The 20,399-nt window shown below is 47.4% G+C and overlaps 2 protein-coding genes across 13 annotated transcripts in view; one reads left to right on the top strand and one right to left on the bottom strand.

Moving 5' to 3' along the window:
* LOC144158353 (uncharacterized) overlaps positions 1–5,637 on the bottom strand; it is a 40,161-nt gene extending 34,524 nt beyond the window's left edge. For all 5 annotated transcript variants that reach the window (XM_077689207.1, XM_077689206.1, XM_077689204.1 and 2 more), the window contains exons 1-2: positions 5,500–5,637; positions 2,175–2,289 (exon numbers count right to left, since the gene is read on the bottom strand). The gene's annotated coding sequence lies outside the window, so the exon portion shown is untranslated. The remainder of the gene's footprint in view (positions 1–2,174; positions 2,290–5,499) is intronic.
* A 523-nt stretch (positions 5,638–6,160) lies between these two features.
* LOC144158352 (uncharacterized) overlaps positions 6,161–20,399 on the top strand; it is a 246,877-nt gene continuing 232,638 nt past the window's right edge. For 2 of the 8 annotated variants that reach the window (XM_077689203.1, XM_077689195.1), the window contains exons 1-4: positions 6,161–6,480; positions 7,530–7,684; positions 8,853–8,915; positions 12,993–13,119. In XM_077689203.1, coding sequence (XP_077545329.1) covers positions 6,161–6,480; positions 7,530–7,684; positions 8,853–8,915; positions 12,993–13,119 — 665 coding nt within the window. Of the gene's footprint in view, positions 6,481–6,564; positions 7,123–7,529; positions 7,685–8,852; positions 8,916–10,477; positions 10,527–12,992; positions 13,120–20,399 lie in introns of those variants that run through there. The other 6 variants (XM_077689197.1, XM_077689200.1, XM_077689201.1 and 3 more) reach the window with 6 other exon arrangements.

The raw sequence follows: 20,399 nt of genomic DNA, 5'->3' as shown, positions 1-20,399 counted from the left end.
TCGCATCCTCGGCATGTTCATCTTCTCTCGGAAGGCATGCAATGGTGCAGAACTTGAGATATTTACCACCTCGCACTTGGAATGCGTCTCCCGCATCGGCGGTCTTTTGCGAGAACCTTTGTTCTTTTATTTTCTCATCGATCTCCTCGCTGTGTGCCAAGCCCGTTCTTTCAACAGCACGTCCTTCTTCACCGGGTTTATTCTCAAAGCACTCATCTCTATGCGTCTGTTCTGGCACCGTGCCCACGTCCTCGCACCCCGCACACGCATTCCTTACAACTTAGCCCGTTTTAATGCAATTTCTCTCTTTTTCTCCTCAGCCCTTCTTTTATCCGCCTCAATGCTTTTCTCCGCCTCACAATTTCTTTCCTCTGACAAAAACGTCCACCTCTGACCTTTCGTTTTCTGTGCGAGAGTCTTTGTCCTACAATTCAGAAAATTGCTTCTTCTTCAAACCTCGCGTTCGAACCAACGTCAACAACCTTCCCACATTCATTCTCGCAAGTGAAAAGACACGTGACTGGGCCTGACACAAATATCCTGGGTGAGGATAAATCAATGCTGGCAGGCTCGCCAACTGTTTTTATTGTCCCGTAAACGGATGGTGTGGTTGACTTGACCAGCTCAGAGATTGATGCGGGACAGCCATTGACGGGGTTGATAAAACAGATTTAATGCACCCGAAAAAACCCTCAAGCAAACCGCATAATAAATCAATTGCACTCAACCAGCAAACACTGAAATCTCTAACTAAAAATCCCAAAATACAATTAAAATCAAAGTTCAAAAGTCTGTACAATAAACTCCTATACCATTAGTTCAAATACACTCAATCCATCACCCTCTGGGTGATCTCTCTACGACCACAACTCCCTATAGTTCATTCCACAAGCTAGGTGCAACACTGTGGAGGCTACATTGTTGTAAATAGTGCGCCCACTGAGGGCACCTAACTCACCGCGAAGGAAGCGACAAAAGGCTCCGGGGCCTTGCGGTGCCACTTGCCGAGGGAGGAGAAGGGAATGTCCTTTCTGGACCCCCTTCACAGTAAGTTAGGCACCCTCAGTGGGCGCACTGTTGACAACAATGTAGCCTCCACAGTGCTGCACCTGGCTTATGGTATGAACAATAGTTGTATCCTATGAATGAGTCCCTATTGGACTGGCCTACCCTGGTCGTCGGTGCTGATGTGTTGCACCCTTGCATGGCCACAATTCGGTGGTAGCCATCATCTTGCTGATGCCGACGTTCGATGCGCTTGGTTGTTCCTTGGACGGTGTGGGCTCCGCGCATCCTGAAGTTTCTTAGATGGCTACCCCCGGGTAGTCGCTGCCACTAGAGGTCCCAGTAGGTCTCGGCACGAACGAAGCCCTTTTGGGCTGTCGAAGCGAAGATCGACGCAGCGCGGATGTTAGCCGCAGGTGCCCGACCGCCGCCTCTGGGGCCACGAAGACACAGGTTCGTGGTGCGCCTAGGATGCCGCAGCCAATGCTAAGTTGGCCCGCCCCTGCCCAGGCTTGGTAGGCATAGTCGGTGGCCTGGCTGCGTCCCCCTGGCTTGTTCCTTGAAGCTCACGTGCTCCTTCCGCCTCCTGGTTTTTTGCTTTCCCCTGCTTCTTGTGCGCCCGGCTTTTAGCCCCTCTGGGCTTGAGTGCGGCACACTCTCATCGGCTCCTTGCCTTTCAGTGTCCATATATGGTCGCCACTGTTCTCCTGCGCAGCATTGATTGGCTCACCAGCCCGCTGCCATATTTGACCACGATGCCTTGGGGTTTCGGTGTGGCATTCGTTCATTGGTGCGCTCCTGGCGCACACTTCAAATGGCCGTTTCTTTTTTCTTTTCTTTTCTTTTTTGGGGGATTTTGATGTCTCCCCTTTCCAGGGATACCCTTGACACATGACAAAATGAATGGAATGGCACTGTTGTCTTGCTTGGTCACTGCTCCTACGTTAACCTTCAAATTGATCTGAACTACGTCCCTCCGCTCTACTACAGACACGAGCGAAGCGAACTGCGGCCAAATAGTGGCAGGCAGGGCGGCGACAGATACCCGTTCAGTTGATGAAGCCAGCCGAGCTGATAGAAGCAGTGCACACCGGACGACAGGAACAAAGGTTCGGAACCGACTGCACGGCAGGAGACGCGGCAAGCACTACAAGCGAGGGAAGACAGACCTGTTCAGGCGCGGATGTGGCAGCCCAGGGAGATGTTTCCACAGACGCTCACGGAATGCCCGGCCGTGTTGACAACCACACCTTGCGGGTTGGGGCCGCAACAGGTGACGAAGACCTACGAGCGAAATGCACAAGCATGAGCAACTTTTTTGAGCTCCACCTTCCCACACAGATGATGCTCACACACACACAATCGCCAGCTTTAAAAAACTGGCCACTACTACGGGATGCACAGCAGAACTATGCAATACAGCAGCACAAATATTTCACCTCAACAAAACACGGTGGCTGTGTCTAACGCACGCCCTTGTCTAGTAAACCCTCCCATGGCTGAGTCGATGGTTGATTTCACGCGTGTTGGAATGTCGATTGAGACCAGCGGCGCTCTAGGCGTATGTTTGTGTGGCTTCTGTGTGGCAGTATTGAACGTGGTGTAAGAAAAAAGTTAACTCTTCCAGCCACTCTGTAAGGAGAGAGTTTCTTACTGAGTACTCACCAAGAAACAGCACGGTTAAAATTAGAGCCCCAAAGTGGAAAGGTACTGTAATTCAAAGTATTTGCATGTGCGCGTGCGTGCGTCTGCAAGTACTTTGATATACGCCACAGACTGTACACGAATGACGGGAAGCATACAGACGCACGCACGTGCAACGGAAACCCGTGTGGGGCACAGGTGACCGCAAGTCTGACCCAGCAGAAGAGAGCCCTGAGCTAATCTTTGTCAAGGCTTCGCTTTCTCTTTATCACAGCACCCAGTATCTGTGTGTTTATCACAGCTGGCGCGTACAAAATGGGAACGAGCCCACTTGTCCCAAGCCCGCTCGTCACCAGAGAACTTATCATAGGCCACCTTGTTACAACGGCCTTTTCGTACAATGTCATATCGAGATAGGAACTCTAGGTCAAGGTGCCTTTTCGTACCAGAGATTCTGTCTCATCCCAACCGTGTGAACAAAAGCCTCGAAGCGCTGACCGGAAATTGGCGTTGAAAGTGGTTCCGAGGCTGGTTTCAAGAATGTTATACTCGTTACAGCTGTTTAGGACGGCGTGGGGAGGTCTGTGTCACCTGCATGCGTGTATAATGCCCTGAAGCACTGCTTTTTTTTTCTTCGGGTAAGGGGGGGGGGAGGGTAGAGAAGTCAGCGTGACCTGGACTGCTTTGAAGGCCTGATCATACAGGGGCGTTGAGGTCGGGTACTTAGCTGGTCTAGACAATGACAAGTTGCAGCTGTAGTTGGGCAGGGTGGTAGAGAGGTCTTTGTGACCCCATCATGGTGTGACCTGCACATACGTTTGAACCCTTTAAACGCAGCGCAAGTGCTCTTCAGGGGGGGGGGGGCGGAGAGGCGAACAGCGGGAAGCTGCGCACACCGCACTTGCTTCGAAAACAGCCTTGAGCAATGTAAGTTTGGGCACAGAAAATATGTTGGTCTTTGTTGTTTGGATTCGCTTTTTGTCGCTTGGCTTCATTGCTCTGCGACATTGTAAACAAAGCACTGACTTTAAAGAGCCAGGAAGAATGGTCTACGGTCAAATCACGTGACCCCTAATAAAGAAGCATCAGGGTGTAAAAGCGCGTCATGTCATATACGTTTGATTCCAATTATAGTTTTAACATAATTAAGGAAGTGTGACAGTATATTAACCTAATTTCTTCCACAAAAAATTCGAGCACACTCGCCCTGGGCTATAGCCAATTTTTTGGGGTGGGGGGGGGCTTATTGGAAGGCAGAAGATTTGCTGGAATAAGCACTAAGTGTGGCTCCCGTCGTCCCTGCACTCGCCTACACCGTTCTTTTAAAAGGCGGCGAATAGCAGGCAGTATCATCTCTTTGACGTTCCAAAACATGCTCTTCATCGAGTTTTTTATGTGACGAATATTCCGGCAACAAGAGAATTCCCCGTACAAAATGCCCTATGACGAGTTGGCCAATGACGAGTGGGCCTTGATTCATACGAAACACATGCGTCCGGGCAAGCCCAACTCCAGGTTGTAAGCGTTGATCCCAGTCCTGCAGGCAATTCCGTGTGTTCTTCGTACGATTGTGTCTTATGTACGCAATTCTGTGTTCTTGCCTACATAGTAGTACTTCAGCAAGCATGGGCGTCCGACGCGTACCTTACAGAAATAACCACGTGCGAAATCAGCGCTAGGCTCTCTGGTCCGAATCCTTTCCTAGGAGTTGTGAACGTGCACGCGTACAGAGGTCAAAACTCTTAACAAGAACGTGCGGACGCATGGCCTTCGGTACGTGCAGCGCAGCCTGCTGATAGCCACCGGCGTGACCAGCGAGATTAGGGGACGGTGCTGCAGCAGCTAGGCATGCGAAAGGTATTACCGATGCTTCCTTGTTTGGGGGGAGAGGTCCGGCCTGGTAAGGGGCCGAAAGCCCCTTACCAGGCTTTATGTGCCTGCGCATGCGTGCTAAACCTTCCCCACACCAATAATAAACGTCTTGAGGCAATTTCCCAGTCAACGCTAATGCTTCCTCCTTTCCTGCACAACCTACGTTAGAATGGCTGTAGCTGACCCACGTTCCACTTTTTTTAATATCGGAACCATACCAAAGGCGAAAACAAGACTGCACTGCTTATCAGCGTACGATAACGTTTAATATAGGCTTTAGCGGCGGTCGTGGTGGGAGACTTTCGGCGTCGAACCGTGCCCGCCAAAACACGAAAGCATCGGCTGGCTTTCACATGCCAAGCCGCCGCAGCGCCGTCACCTAAGCTCGCTGGTCACGCCAGCGGCTATCAGCAGGCTCCGCTGCACGTATCGAAGGCCACGCGTTCGCTGGTTGTTGTTAACAGTTTTGACCTCCCTACATGCTGTGACCATTGGTTACTTGTATTTCGAGGCCCACTTTTTCATCACGAAATAGGGAGGAACCCCCTAAAAGGATTCGGACTAGACAGCCTAGCGCTGGTTCCGCACGTGGTGATTTTTTTATGCTGAGCGTCATATAAATCGGAACTAAAGGCCCGTTCACACTTGCGACGAAGCGACGCGACAAAGCGACGAAGGCGAACGCGATCGCCACCCTTGCTGTTCACACTTGCACGAGACATCGAGCGACGACTATTTTTTGCTTTTCTTGTTATTGTCTCGCGCTCGGAGTGAGACTTCACGGGAGCTTCGCCGGGAGATCTGTCTGACCACAGTGTAACATGCGCCTCATTTCAGCGGACTGACAAATCTCTACCAGACATGAGTGGCAGTGGCCTTCTGTTCTGTGGCCCCGAAGGCCGCGCCCCGTTGGAAAGCAGACCAACCCCAAGTCAGAGGGAGCGGCAAATACGACGAGAGAATCAAGAGAGAAGAAACCTTTTCTGTAGCAGCTGTAGGGCCCAGAGAGATGTTGCAGCAGGACCTTGGGTTATCCCGGGCGTTTTGGCAGGCACGCACAACACTGATCACGCGCGGTGAGGCCGCGACTGGCTACAAAGCCCTACGTGAGCTGCCCCTAAGAACTGCGCTTTCACAGGCAGTCACGTACGCCTGATGGTCAGCAATAAAATACTGCACACCGAATTATGCACGCCAGAAGGACTCAATACTGCTGCGCAAAATACGCACTCGACAGTGGCAGTACCCATCCGATAGTTAGGCCCAGCCCACGCTCTAGTTTGCTAGTCTAGTGAACCCCCCCGTTGTTGATTTGACGTACATTGCGCGCCCTTCGGGACTCAGAGCGCTGCAAGCGGATGTTTGCACTGATAGACGGTGTTTTAGCGGAACCGTAATAGCGACGTCTAGCCGTTTTGTTACCACACAGTTTTTCACTAGGAAAGTGTATTGTTGCAAGTAGAGCCAGTAGAGCCGCTAAATAATGTGCTCTAGTTACGGGTACTAGCAAGTGCATGTGTGCCGTCACCACAGACTTGACACGAATGACGGAAAGCGTGCTGACGTGCGTTCAACACAAAACCGCGTTCGCTTGAATTCTAGCCACCTTAGCGATGTCAGCGCGCACAAGCTTCGCTCCATGCAGCGCCGCTTTTCCCGCAAGGCGCTCCACGGCCCCGAAAGAAAATGTCGAGAGGGGCGTCGTACTAGACTGTCTTCCCGCTGTCAGAGAGTTTTCCCAATCGTTGCGTGTTGCGTCGTCGCCGTACTGGGCGTCGCGTTGTTGTGTGCAGTGTTCTGGTGCTGTTGCTCAGGCGTGCATAAAAGTCGTCTTCGCGAGAAGGCGCAGTTGAGTGAAGCCCCGCTTGCTGGTGTCTCACCGCGCGCGGACAGAGCGCTGTGCATGCCTGCGACTACGCCCTGGGATCTCGTGGAGCCGCTGCGGCTGCTTGTGAAAAGGTATGCGTGCCTTCGATTGTGTCCGAGTGGGCTGGCCTTCTTCGGCTGCAGTTGTTTCTGCAGTCGCGGTTGATGTCTGTGCAGCCACCCCGGGCGCAAGCGCTGTTCTCGGCCGCTTCTGAGAGCCGACGGCCCCGATTGCGCTCGAGCACTGTTCCGCGGACTGCCGATGTTGGGAGGTCATTGAACCTCCTGCGGGCATTCGAAGCCAATGTTCGAAGCTATGGCGTCATTCGGCGCTCGTGAATGTGTCAGCAGATACCGCCGCAAAAGCTGCGCAAGAGTAAAGTAAGCGCCGTGCCTGCATGCCAATGAACGCATGCGAAATTTAGAGTGACTCGCCTAGTCTTCACCAAGCGGAGGTGTTGTGTGAAGTGGCAAGGATGGAAACTGGTAGATTCTTCGCAGTTGTTCAACCCAGACCTCCGTTCGAGTCTGCCTCCGAAATCTAGAGGCTGCTGCTTCCAATAGGTTATAGTGTGTTCTATGTGCACTTGCGTAGGTAAGCCGTAGTAGCGCAGAGGCAAGAGAACGAACCTTGGTGGGTGCTGTGCTGAGGCTGGACCAGTGTAACAGGCGTGTAGGCGAAGTTCTTCAGAAACGAACGATGTACCATCTGGACCGTCAACAAACCCTTCAGCGGCAAGTTCATCACTAGTTCTGACTACGCTTTCGCCTTTTTCATTCACAGAAAGTTCTAAGTATTCCCCTTAAGTTCTTCTTTCGCAACTGTACAGCTGCCATCTTTAACTCTGGTCGGCGATCGATCAAGGGCCTGCATAACTTTTGTTGGACTATCAGGATTTTATGGTGTGCCTGCAAGCGACTTGAAACTTCAGAACATGTGTGGGGTACACAGAACTATGCGGCGTGATAGGTGTTGCAATACTGTCTAGCGGGAAAGGGGCTGAACATGCATGGATAGGCCAAAAGTAGTTTTGCCTTGCAGCGAAGGTATCTCTGGTAGGGTTAACCGCATGCTTCTGAGCAAAGTTGTTGCTGGCACCCTTGACATTGCGTGTGTGAATCTTTCTTTTTTTGGTTCACAGAACACGCTGTCCGATGCTGAAAGCTCGCATCCCACATGCTGTGACATCGTTAATGCCCAACACCTGTGTTCCTGCAATGTCTGCGGATGGAGCCTGCTGCCAGAATGTGTCCTGCAGCCAACAGACTCAGGCGACCATTGCCACCAGTCCCATAGGTACAGGCGGCCACAATATAAAACGGGCCGAGCGAGCGGTATGCGAGAACTATCGGTGCGACACTTTCCAGGCCGACGCCTGCTGTCGAGATAGCTCACAACGCATACGGGTCCTTTGCAAGGCAGTGCATATCAATTTTCTGGATTTCAGCCACTGCGCATCGTTTGTATACGATGTAGTTCCCTACTGCGCATTTCACGGCAGGATGAGCTGGCGGCAGAATTCCTGGTAGTGTTCGGCATGTGGTGACGCCATCGCGTGGCCTTGTTCAGCTCCGAGATAAGTTCGGCAGACACTCTTTCAATGAGTAAGCATTATTTGCGGAGTGCCTCACACAACCAATCGAGCAACGCCCTGCATCTGTGCATGAATGCATAATGGGTAAAGTTATCACATTTAATCATTATATTAGTGTAGATGAAGATAATTGGCCGAGTCAAACTTCTAACACCTCAAATAACATAAAAATATAAAATAAAGATATGACGAAGGGACTAACAAAATGTCTCTCTTACACAATGCCACCACATGATAAAGACAATAAAAGATCCAAAAAACAAACAGAAGCCTGAATAAAAAATAGAAATCAACCAACCATTTAACGCCATGCCTTATTGGCAAATTTTACATGTTTAATGGTTATAATATTGTAAATATTCCTAATTTGCCAAAAAAAAAACTTTAAACAAAATACCCAGAGAAATAATGCTTGATATAGCTGCCTGTTCATCACATATTCGCCGGCACCTGTTCACTTGCGCATGAAGTTTTATCGTGGACTTGTTCCTATGGCAATCTACTATAGATAAAAAAATGACAATAACCGAGCTGCCGGTGTACGCATTATCTTTAAGCTGAACATGTATCAGTACATGGCTGCAGCACATGCTGCATGCTGTCGGCCGCTACAAGGAATCTTGCCACTCGCTTGGTGTGGAGGTCTAGGCGCCACCCGATTTTGAGAGAAACGAGGCACTGCCACCAAAACTGAGAAAACTGACGTGTACTGCCGGACTATCAAAGGTCTCGCACGCACATTGAGATCTCGACAGCTGGCGCTGGACCGGAAAGTGTTCGGCCGTTAGTTCTCCTGTTTTATTGTGTGGCTGTCTACCTTTCTTATTCCCTCTAGCTGCTAGTTCCCGTGTATTATCAATTTTTTTGCAGGTACACAGTGTGTCTTGACAGTCCTCATCAGCAGAAGCTCGCAAACTGAAGGGGAATTTCCAGGTTAGCATTCAGTATTTTTTTTCTGTAGGAGAATTTTTGTTCATATTAGTCAAGAGCCACATGGGTTACGAATGATGTGTTTTCTCTTTGTACTTTGTGCAAGACGATTAATTCCACCAAGTGTGGCACTTCTAGCATGTTGGATGGGCTTACTGGATTTGTAAGCTCATCCCTGGCATTGTGGATAAGCTGGTGTGCTGCTGTGTGCAAAGTTGCTGACTCAGTGCGAATGCAAAGCTGCATTTTGAATAGCCTAACATTTACCATGCACGTTGGTTAAAGCTCAGACTAATGGATTTTTGGATTCATATGGATAGGGCTGCGGCGAACAGTCAAATGACGGCAAGCAGCGGCTGGTTCTGGATAAATGTTCACTGTCTTGTTAGGGCATCCTCCGGGCTGTGGGCGGGAGGCATCGACAGAGAAGCATAAAAACGGAGTTTCTTGTAAGGGAGCTGTAGTGACCAGTCCCGCAAACAGTGCGAGCAGTCAGGACACAACAGCCGCTCTACCTTTTATTGGCGCTGTCGTTGCGGCATCTCGTGGATGTACATGGAAGTTCCTTTGCGTATTGCCCCCAGGTGGTGCCAGTTACCACACTTTCCCCCTTAACACAACAGTTTAACAGAAGTTTAGGTTCAAGGAGAACCTCCACGCACAGGAACAGTTAAAGTCACGGAGAATACCGAAGCACAGGACGGCGTTCCCTGGTGCTCCGACGAAGCCGTGGTGTGGGAGGAGTCGAGGTGCACTCTCTGGCCTCTAGTGGGAAGGACTCCCCGGAGGGACGAACTTCTTCAGCCAAACTTGGCACCGCGTTGGAATAGACACTGTCTTTGGTGTACCCTGGCCTTGACGACAACTGTACTTGTAGCTCGGTGCCTTCAGTGGAGTTGCCAGAGCCACAAATGCTGTGCCGGCCTGGTATCGGCTAGGGTTGCCTTACATGATCCAGGTGGCGGGACCATTGTCGCCCGTCATCCAACTGCAGCTCCGTCTTGGAATTGTGTTGCCTGGTGACTGGCAGGCATCCAGCTCGGACCTGGACGAAAATTCCTGGCGAATACCCTATCTCCTGGTTGTGCTTGCGCCCTCGGCTTGGCTTGTTGATCATAATCCCTCTTCTGAGCGAGTTGTTTCTGGGGGACTGTTGTTCTTAGATCCGGCCGCAGCAGATCCAACGCAGTCCTGAGCTTCCGTCTCATTAGGAGTTCGGATGGGCAACACCGAGTGACTTCATGGGGAGTAGACCGATAGGTAACAGTATTGGGGCAATTTGTGCGTGTAGGTCCCCTGTGCCAACTTTCTGTAGCTTCACTTTTATTATCTGAACAGCTCTGCAGTGAGACTCGGCCCGCTCCTTATGCACAGCGGTGGTGGACATCATTAGACAGTTCCCCCTGAATTCGATCCGTGATGTGATGGAGATTTCATCTTGAACTGAATTCGAGCCCAATCTTCTAGGTACAAAAACACATTATAAAATGTTTCTGGATCGTCTCATTTGTTGGAATTCTGGATGGGCTCTAGTGGCACTAGCCACTTTTCCTGGTCTTCACCAGGGGATCCCAGGAATGATGATGTCTCCCAGAGCTTCTGCAGAACAATGGGGTAAGTGGCTTTGTGGACCATGTTGCAGGCCGTAACGTCTGATTTTGTCACTTTCCTTGGCATTAGTCCAAATTCTAGTTGACCTTGCTGTCACAAGTTGAGCTTGCTTGGCAACTTGCAGACGTTTTAGTATGAATGTACCCTGCACCTGCACCAGAGGTCACGCAGTGGAGGAAGTGAGGTTCTCGTAGAAATGGATGTTTGTTGGGCCGAACTTGTACTCTGCTACAAACCTTATGAAAGCACAAGTGCTGTAGAAGCAGTCAACAAAGTGGCATGCCAAGACAAGTGTCAACGATTCGAATGCTGCAGTGTTTGCTTGCACACATTCAGAATGGCATCAGTTCTAGTAAGATTGATTTTTGTTGAGAATTTTTAAATTTTTCGTCAGGGTGCCATAGACCATCAGACACTGACTTCTGATGACTTCAGACATCGGGCAAAAACTAGCAACGGTACCTTGCAGACAACTATCACTGCCTGGTGTATTTATTGGCAACTCCTTTTTTAGTTTGTTTCGTTTGTTGACATTTTGAGAGCAGAGGCCGCTTCATGAGGAAAATTTGAACCCAAGGTATCTCAGAGTCGGGCAGAGGTAATGTCCACTTGGCGGCGCGCTCCACAAAGGCTGTCTATCGTCGCTGGAACTTTAGCATCTGCTGCTGCTGATTTTTTTGAGCGCAGCATAAGTGATGACTCCAGGAACTATGTGGGATTGTCAGATTTTAGTTCCTAGGAAACAGATATTTTAATACAACGAAGGGTGACAAGGGCACACCCCCTCTTCACCCCTGGATCCTGCACAACACCAGCCAAAAAGAGTGGAGACGAGAATTACATGCAAGCTCTTCTCTGAAAAACAAAGGCACAAAGCAGAACAAACATCTTCTGCTTTACTTGCAATGTTTACCTTTGCGTTCTGCGGGCGCATGACTGTTTTCCTGTGTGGTGCAGCTGTCGAGGCTGCTAGATTAACGGGCCTTCAAAAATCTAGAATATGGTGTACAGGATTGATGTGTATATTTGATGATAGCTAAGGAACATAGGAACAACTTGTATATTTCAAATTTCCTCAAATAATTTTTTGGCTTAGTACAGTAGCCTATTTCTATTGAGTTTATACTTTTTTGGCATTTTTCTCTGTTTATTTTCAACTAAACTGAATCATTGTACCTGTACAACTAAACTCTCAATAATTGTACCCCTCTCAAAACAGCTGCTATGCATTTAAAAGGGCACAGTATAAGCTACAGTCTTATGTATAACAGTTCTAACGTGTCCAGTTGCTCAAGAGAAAATTTTTTTTTATGCAAGTACACAAAATTGTTTTTTTTTGCACCTTAACAAAAGATATCAGAACAGTCTAATAAAGTGACTGCAAGGAAACACTGTTTCGGTATTAAATAGGATTGCTGCATGGGCTAAGTGGCATGCAAAAGAAGGACATACGCTGTCCACTTCAAAGCCAGATACAATAGCGGGCACTGTCAGGTGCTGTGAACATAAATAATCGAAATAGAACGCGTGGTTCACGGCAGTGTGACGTAACATCTTTAGTTATGTTACAAGCTCCTCTTGTGACTCGCGCTTCACGTCGAAGGTACATTCTATGGTATGTGTGCACTCTTTTTCCCAAAATGGATGGTGGAAAGCATTTGCAGTAATTTTTGCTGTGGCCTTTGGCTGCACGGTGGCACGCCTTAAAAGATGTGACATCACATTTGCTGATGTAAGGGGGTTATTCAAATATCAACTGCCGTTAAGTTGAAGAGACACCTCTGACAGCAGTTTTTATGGCATTTAGGGTACGCCAGTTGCACTTAAATTATGTAGATTATGGTCATTGGCCTAAGATGAGAGCCGAAAGTACTCAAGTTCAATACCCAATATTCCCCAAATACCAAACTTTTGAGGACATGTGTGCTAGACTGATTGCTTTGTGAGTGTAGTGTCGATTGATTTTAAGTATATTCGGTGGTAATACTGCTGGCCTCACCTACAGAAGAACACCAAAACTGCTAAAAGAGTTCTAATGGTCTTTTTGCAAACCTGTAAATTTTTTGTAAGGCCTTGTGAAACATGCTTCATAATAGTGGTTAGCCACCTGTATTTGTACCATTAAAATGTGCCAAAAGTGATCAAAGGTAGCATAACCCTGATTTAGGGATGTCTTCAATGCCACACTATTAGTTGACACAAAGTTTCTAGTATTCGCATATTTCTTATTTCTAGCCTTTTATGAAAACATCAAATGTATCTTGGAGACATCCATGCTTTTGGCAGTTTAACACAATATGTCTGTATGCAAAGCCCTGCAGGTTTTAATAATGCCCCAGGCCGCACCAATTCTGATGTCTCAGCAGGAGGCAAACACATTTCATGTTTGGGTGCATTCTTGTGTAGATTTTGTCTTGGGATTTGCATGGCAGTCCTTGCATTTGTATCCTCTTATCTCTCATTTCCTAGTTCTTGAAGAGGACGATGCCCAAGCTGGTGCCGCAGTGGAGAAACACCGTGCTTCACGAGCTGGTGCAGACCTTGCTGGGAAGCCTCATTGCATTTGCTCCTGCCGTCCACACCCTGGCAACAAAAGGTGGGTTCGTAGTAGGGCTCACAGTGTTCTTGCTTGCGAAATGTAAACATTGGAGAAAGCCCCTAGATAAAAAAAAGCAGTTGATTTTTCTCAGCTTCCATAAAGAGGTCTTGTCCAACAAAACTATTCAAAAAGGCTCCTGTGCAAATAATGGTTAAAGAGCGCCACTAGTCTGTGGATTACGTGAGGGCGTAATGCACCAACCAAAGGATAATGCGAGTGGAAGCGTCTTGAAGCTGCAACGAAGAAATATCCACCTACTTATAATATCAGCATCCACCTACTTATAATATAATATCACCTACTTTATTTCAGCAACCTATTGGGGTACCTGGCAGCCATTTCTTTGATGGAGGTAAAAAAAAGGTAACAGTTATGTGGCAAGATTGCACCACTCATTAAAGGTTCCTGGGGTTCTATTAGCCTGTAGGCATCCCACATTGTCTGCATGTAGCTCTGGCATGTTATAGTAGCCCCCAAAATAAAATGTGAAGGAGGTTCGCTACTGTGTGGCCTCATTATCAGGGTGCAAAAAAGAATACAGAGACACTGTTGGCCCAATGGGATGCGAGGTACGGACGCCATAGACTTGTTTTTTTTTCGTGCCACACACTGTGGGTGCATTTTAGGTAAATTTGTTCATACTACAAAAGCAAACTGCCATATTTTGCTGGTGATTCTAAGCTTAGAGCTTATTACCAAGCATACTAGAGAAGTGACTGATGCCGCAACTGCATACCACCGTGGGAATTGCAAGAAGGGTAGAAATTCACATTACCTTGTTAGTTTCCTTGGCTTGTAGTATCTTACGGAGCATAAAATATTTAAAAGGCAGCCAAAATGACTGTGTTTGTTTACACATATTTATGGAGGAAATGAAAACAGGCTGTCGCAATGAGAAAAGGACAGGGGAATTTTCTTTTGCACTGTTTAGCAAGAGGTGTAGGTAAGCATTTATCATCTGCGATTCTTGTGGCCTTTGTCAGCTGTTGCAAAAACCTTTTAACTTGTAGAGTAAACAAGGAAGGCACACTTTAATCATTTGACTGTTGTTTTAAAGAAAAAAATAATCGTCAGTCATAAAAGATACATATATACCACAAATCATGGATCGTAGTGATGCTGGTGTTGTTGCACTCGGCCATGGTGAGGCTAGCATCATGGCTACGCAGTGCATCGGGAGGTAGACCCTTGGTGGCTACCCTTGTGGCAGTAGTGGTCGCAAGAAGCAACCACTGGATTTAGGACCATTGCTATAGCAGCAAAATGCACCTTGTGGATCTGGCAGCATCACCCTGCGGGGTGTTAAAGCATTGGTTTACGGGGCATCAGTGCTAAATGCAGGCACATGATTGTCACCACTGAGACCACCGACTCACGGTTTGATGGTGCGAGTGAGGCCAGAACCGACATAACGTCTGGCCACGCCTACTCTGGCTTAAACTTCACAGTTGATGGCTGCTCCACATCCGCCTGGCATGCTTTGCCGGGATCTTCTTGGAAGCATCCTTCTCTGGTGCTGCTTCCTTCTTGTGCTTCTCGCCATGTGCACCTCCTTTTGCTTTGCCCTGCATGGGGTCATCACCGTATTCACTCCTGCTTCCACTTTTATTTGGGGCGTTCCACAGTTGGACCATTTCTTGGAGGCCAATCTTAATTCTGCTTCTTATTGGTTGTTCTTTCCTCCCACACACATCATGTCCACAATGCCCTGTGTGGAGTGCTCCTTTAATGGTGACAAGGGGCTTTCTCTGTGAGGGTTTTTGCCCCCGAAATCTCCATCACATTTGCTGCCAGTGCACCTGCATACTCTGTCCAATGCACAGTGGTCTTCCACTGTGGCACACATTTTGTTTCCAGCCCACTGACCATATCCAAAACTAACAAATTATCTCCTCTCAAACCACTCTACTGACACAATATACTTGCAATACACCACCTGTGTCCTAGCACTCTTTGGGCACCATCCTAACCCTGTACCCACCATAGCAGCTAGCTCATTTAAGCTCTGCATATACACAAAAGTTCTCCCTTGTTTGGCAAAATTTGCTAAAGGAGTTACTAAGGTTATCTTCTGAAATAGCTTCCAATTCTGTAATGCATAATTTCAGTTCCAATTCTAGTGCCCATTTCAATTCAGTCATCCCTGTGTTTCCAACCGCCTTCTTGGCATTGCTCTCCACCTCCCCCATCCCCTGTGCTGCTATCGAGCTTGCGGTCCGCTTGATCCCTTTGTCGGATTTTGTTACACTCCAGCTGCACGAGGCCTGCGTCAAGGATTTCTTTAGACTCGAGTGCCTGTGGAGTTTGCCAGCCTGTTTTCTCGGTGCCACTGTACCTATGATTACTCGGCGGCAAGGTGCTTCAGTAAGAGGCCCATCAGACCCTATGCTTTGCAAAGCTCTTCCTACGTAGGTCACATAGCCCCACGTATTTGCGGACATCACTCGATAAACTAGAAACTTTTTAAGTATTGGCAATTGTCTTCCCTACTCCAAGGTGTCCATCCTTGATGCTGTTGTGTCCAAGGCTTCACATCGAATCGGAAGTCCTGATAAATGAAAGCACAACTAAACAGGACAGGACAAGCCAACACACGGTGCTGTGTGTTGTCTTTTATGCTTCTCCTGTTTAGTAGCACTTTTGAATCATCGGGATCATGCAAATCACCACCTGTAGTCAGCTTAATCTCAGAAGCGTTTGGTAACTACTATATGTTGGACTTTCAACCTCAGCTCAACGCACATAAGCTTCTCAAGACCCCTCCACCATATGATACTTGCCAACCATAGGATTTTGCTTTCGCCCGAACTTTTTGTATGACCATTTAAAGCACTCTTTTCATTGCTAATCCACTAATTTTTTAGTGGCAATGTCAACGCCCGCAATACTCATGGCTGCAGTGCTGCTGTCCGTCGCCGTGTGTATTTAGCTCTTCTTTGCACTGCCAGTATTGTTCGTACCGCCTCCTCTTTTTCAGTTTTGGGCTGCCTATCATGCTGTTCTATTCAGTCTTTCGACTTCCTCTGCGGCATCCATTTGCAATCTGCATCTTTTGCATTCCTTGTATCACATGTTCCGAATATAATACCATAGAATGGATCCTCATACTTGTAATTTCCCAGAGTAGTATGGGGTGAACGAGTCGTTTCTGTGTGGTTTATCGTGATAACACTTATTACCATACATATCTTCATCCCTAGCCAACTCCCCTAGTGAGTACCATATTATAGCTAGTACCTTTCAGCACTGACACCATTCTTTGTTTTTGTAATAACCTGTTTTTGTAATAACTGTTGTTTGTAATAACTTATACAGCAGGAGAGTTCTAGCTTTAGGACGTCAATGTGGACAATTTCAGACTATATCTCCACCAAGTTTTATGTTGTTTGGGCAAGAATTTACGCATCTGCGGAAGAAATAAACTTTCAATTACGTTTTTGTGAGTTTGGTGTTAGTTTTCTGAGTTTGTGCACACTATATTTCTCACTTAGAGTTGTCATAACACAATGAAATTTATCACGCATGTTCAATATAACATGTAGAGTGTACAAACCTTGTTCGTTGTGCAATTTGTGTTTTTAGGTATTTCTGACGGTCATAAAACAAAAACAGGCACACTACTAGTCATTTTTATTTTCCTGGTGAGGAAAACGAATATAAAGCTTCTTCGGGTAGATTTGCACACTCTGCAGTTCATAAGTAACCACGTAGGTTATTTTAAAACTTTCAGTAAATATTGTTACTACAGTGTGCACAAAAAATCAATTTTTCTGCTCATCGTGCTGCGTAAAATTTCATCCAGAGCAGCTTTTTGAAATCTGATTGCATATATGACAAGAGCTATGAAAATTTCAGCCTCCTAACCCCATTATTAAATAAAAAGCTGTTTTGAGGAACATGTCCCTAAAGTGGAGATGAAGCTAGTTTACACGTATTTACTGGGATTCCAAAAAATTTTTCCCAATTTTAATTTCATTCCTCATTCAATGCACGACATTTGTAGGTTACGAATATTTTTGTTGAGTTTATTCTGGTCAATAACACCAGTGATTTGACAAAACAATACATATTCTGCAAACAATCAAATTTCAACAGTAGGGTTAAAAGAGTTACTACAGTCAACGCTCGTTAGAGCGGATCCCGCAACAACGGACCTTCGGTTACAACAGACCATTTCTGTTGGTTTGTCTGGTCCCTATGCATTTTAAATGGAGTCCACTCCGCTCATAACGGACCTGGCTAGAGCAGACTGTCGGCTACAACAGACTAAATTTTAGGCGAAAGTTGTTTCAACTGAATATTTAAGCGGACTTCCACGGGGCCGGTACCCGATATGCTTTTTCTTTATTTAGTTTGGCATGAAACTGTTATGTCTGGCTACATTGCTGGCAGCTGGGTCGTTGGCGCATCCAAGTCAAGCCAGTGCCAGTGGCTTTTTTTTGTGCGACCAGCGGCATGAGCGGCAGGGTAGCTGATTTCACTGTCGGATAAATTAAGCGTAATTAACGCTGTCGAACATGGGGAAAAACGGGCCGACATCGCCAGAACTACAGGTCTGTCTAAGCAGATGGTCCACTCTACCGTCAATAACAAGGCCGCTGCTGATAAACACAACTCTGGTGAGATTGAAAACAGCGCTATCGAATACGCAAAGTGGTGCACCCGGAGGCGAGTCTGCCCTCATCAGTTTTTTTTTATGTAATAAAAAACTCGGGTTCAGTGGAGTTTGGTCTTTATTATTCCCACACATGCATCGTTCCCGTTCCGTTCAATGAAAAAGAGAAGAAATGCCCCAGCCCACTCTTCGGTTCCCATGGGTATTAGGTTCCCATCCATACCCGCCGCGGTGGCTCAGTGGCTAAGGCGTTGCGCTGCTGAGCACGAGGTCGCGGGTTCGATTCCCGGCCGCGGCGGTCGCTTTTCTGATGGAGGCGAAAAGCAAAAACGCCCGTGTGTACGAGATTTCGGCGCACGTTAAAGATCCCCAGGTGGTCAAAATTAATCCGGAGCCCTCCACTACGGCGCGCCTCATCGCCTGCGTTCCGTCGGCGCGTTAAACCCTACAATCAATCAATCAGGTTCCCATCCATTGTGTGCAATCTGCCGGTAACTGTGTGCAAGGTCTTACTTTCGATTTCACAGCTGTCCGTCATCAGATGATTTCATAACAGTTGTTTTAATAACCAGACTAAAATCGTTAAAAATGTGGAAGCTGCCTTGGGGTGACGTCAGGTAGCGAAACGATTTGTTTGACGAACGGTTTCGGGAAAACCTGCCTCGTCGTGAAGAGATTTAAAAAAGCCTAGCTAATTCTGATGGCCACGGCTAATGTTTTATAGCTGGTTAATAATTGCGCCTAGTCATACTCTTGCTTTATTTGCTCAGCTTATCATGCATCTTTACACGTGTGACCGCATGCGCTAGGCCTTTTCCAAGAGCCGGCGCTAAGCTTTGGAAACGGTGTTTACGCAATTCTTTGCCTTTGCGCGAACACTGTGCAGAGGTGCTGCAGGCGTGTAGCCCGCAATAACGAAACCGCCGGGGAAAGCCAGAATATTCGCTTTTGCGGGAATTTCGTTGCCGCGAGAATGAAGCATAAACTCCCGGAAAATTGGCGACAAACCAAAAATTTATTCCCTAGAGTAGGTTATATTACTTCGTGAGCCTTACCTTGCAGCCAACGTCGCAGTGCAGCTCTCACTGTACAAGTGGTTCATTGCTAGTCGCCATGCGTGCCTATGAACAACGAGATCGTGTCAAACGCATCCAAAACATTCCGTGGGTTCACCTTCTCTGCACGTTTTTCGCCCTGGCCCTCAGCATCGAGTATGTCCGATCATGCAAGCGAAGCCGAGCTTCTTCTATTTACGAACTTTGCCAGAAACAGTGGGACCTCGTTGCACCAATATGTTTAGAAAACTAAGTGAGCACCACTTTGTTGACGTCCAGAAGGGCCACAGCCGTCACTGTTTTGTTTTGCGCATGTGCGTCATTGAGAACTGGTGGGATCCTTGCTTTTCAAAATGGCTGAACGAGCTGCAGGCGTTTCCAAACTCGTCGGTGCCATCCTACTTTTATACTCCCTTCCTCCACATGGGCCACTGACTTGGGCGATGATGGCTGCCTTATCTCGTAGCGATAAAAACCTCCACTTTTGGGCTGGCGAAGGCATCTTACTGAGAGCAAACATGCCGATCGCCGCACACAAACAAACGCTCGCGCGCTGTTCAACGGTAGTGGGCTAGCGTAGCCCAAGCCTAAGCCACGACTTGAGTCACCATGTGTCGCCCCTTGGTGGTGCCACTGCGAGGCTGCCTCCATGGCCGCCAGCTACGCGGTCTTTTGTAAACAAATATGGCGGCGGCCATTCAGGCATGCTGTGGCAGAAGTTTACGCACCGAGTAAAAAAAAATGCATTTGTGCACTTTCTGGACACAGTTAACCTCCAGTGGGTAGGTAAAATGCCAACCAAAGTTTCACCGAATTTCGTTAACATGGGATCAGTTTCCAAAAACGTTTCGTTGCCGCGATATAAAATACATGGGCATCAATGGACGTTCGCCAGGGATGCGAAAATATTTCGTTGCCGCGGGAATTTCCTACCAGCGTCATTTCATTATTATGGGGTTCGACTGTATATGCAATATTGGTCAGAGTACCCACTTTAAGGCTCATAGCACCCCACCCCCCTCGGATACTGCACACTTCGGCTACAGCGGACGTTTTTTTCCGGATAAGACGGTCTGTTGTAACGGGCGTAGACTGTATATCCCCAACAGGTAACCAAAAGCAATGGAATATTTTAATATGCAGTAGTTGTCGAATGATCTTCTGAAATCTAAAAATATACCAATTATTTGGTCATGGCTATTAGGACATGCAGCAAAACAATGAAGTATTGTCACCAGTTTGGTTCGGCATTGAATGACCTTTTTAAAAGATGTTTGACAATTTGTCAATTGTATTTTTCTCTAGCAGTTCAAGAATCTGCTTAGAAATAGAGTATTTTGTAGAAATCTTTTGACAAATGTATTTTTTAAGGCGGTTTCCTGCTCTGTGATGCCATCAGACTGTGTATTTTTATCTTTTGAGGTTGCACTTAAGATGAATGATTTACAAGTTATCTGGGGGGTCTCTTGTGCATTTCTTGTGCTTGCTAGTTATGAAGTTGTGAAGGCAGCAGTGGCACATGTCTTTAAAATAATCCAATAGGTAGTAAATGTCATCATCATCAAACGTAGCCAGGCATATTTCTAGATGCTTAGCCAGAGGTTTGT

This window comes from Haemaphysalis longicornis, unplaced genomic scaffold, assembly GCF_048455015.1.
Source record: "Haemaphysalis longicornis isolate Haplotype H1 unplaced genomic scaffold, Haemaphysalis longicornis Haplotype H1 scaffold_10, whole genome shotgun sequence".
Classification (NCBI taxonomy): domain Eukaryota; kingdom Metazoa; phylum Arthropoda; class Arachnida; order Ixodida; family Ixodidae; genus Haemaphysalis; species Haemaphysalis longicornis.
The sequence above is the reverse complement of the archived record's forward strand: the minus strand, read 5'-3'. Positions and strand labels throughout refer to the sequence as shown.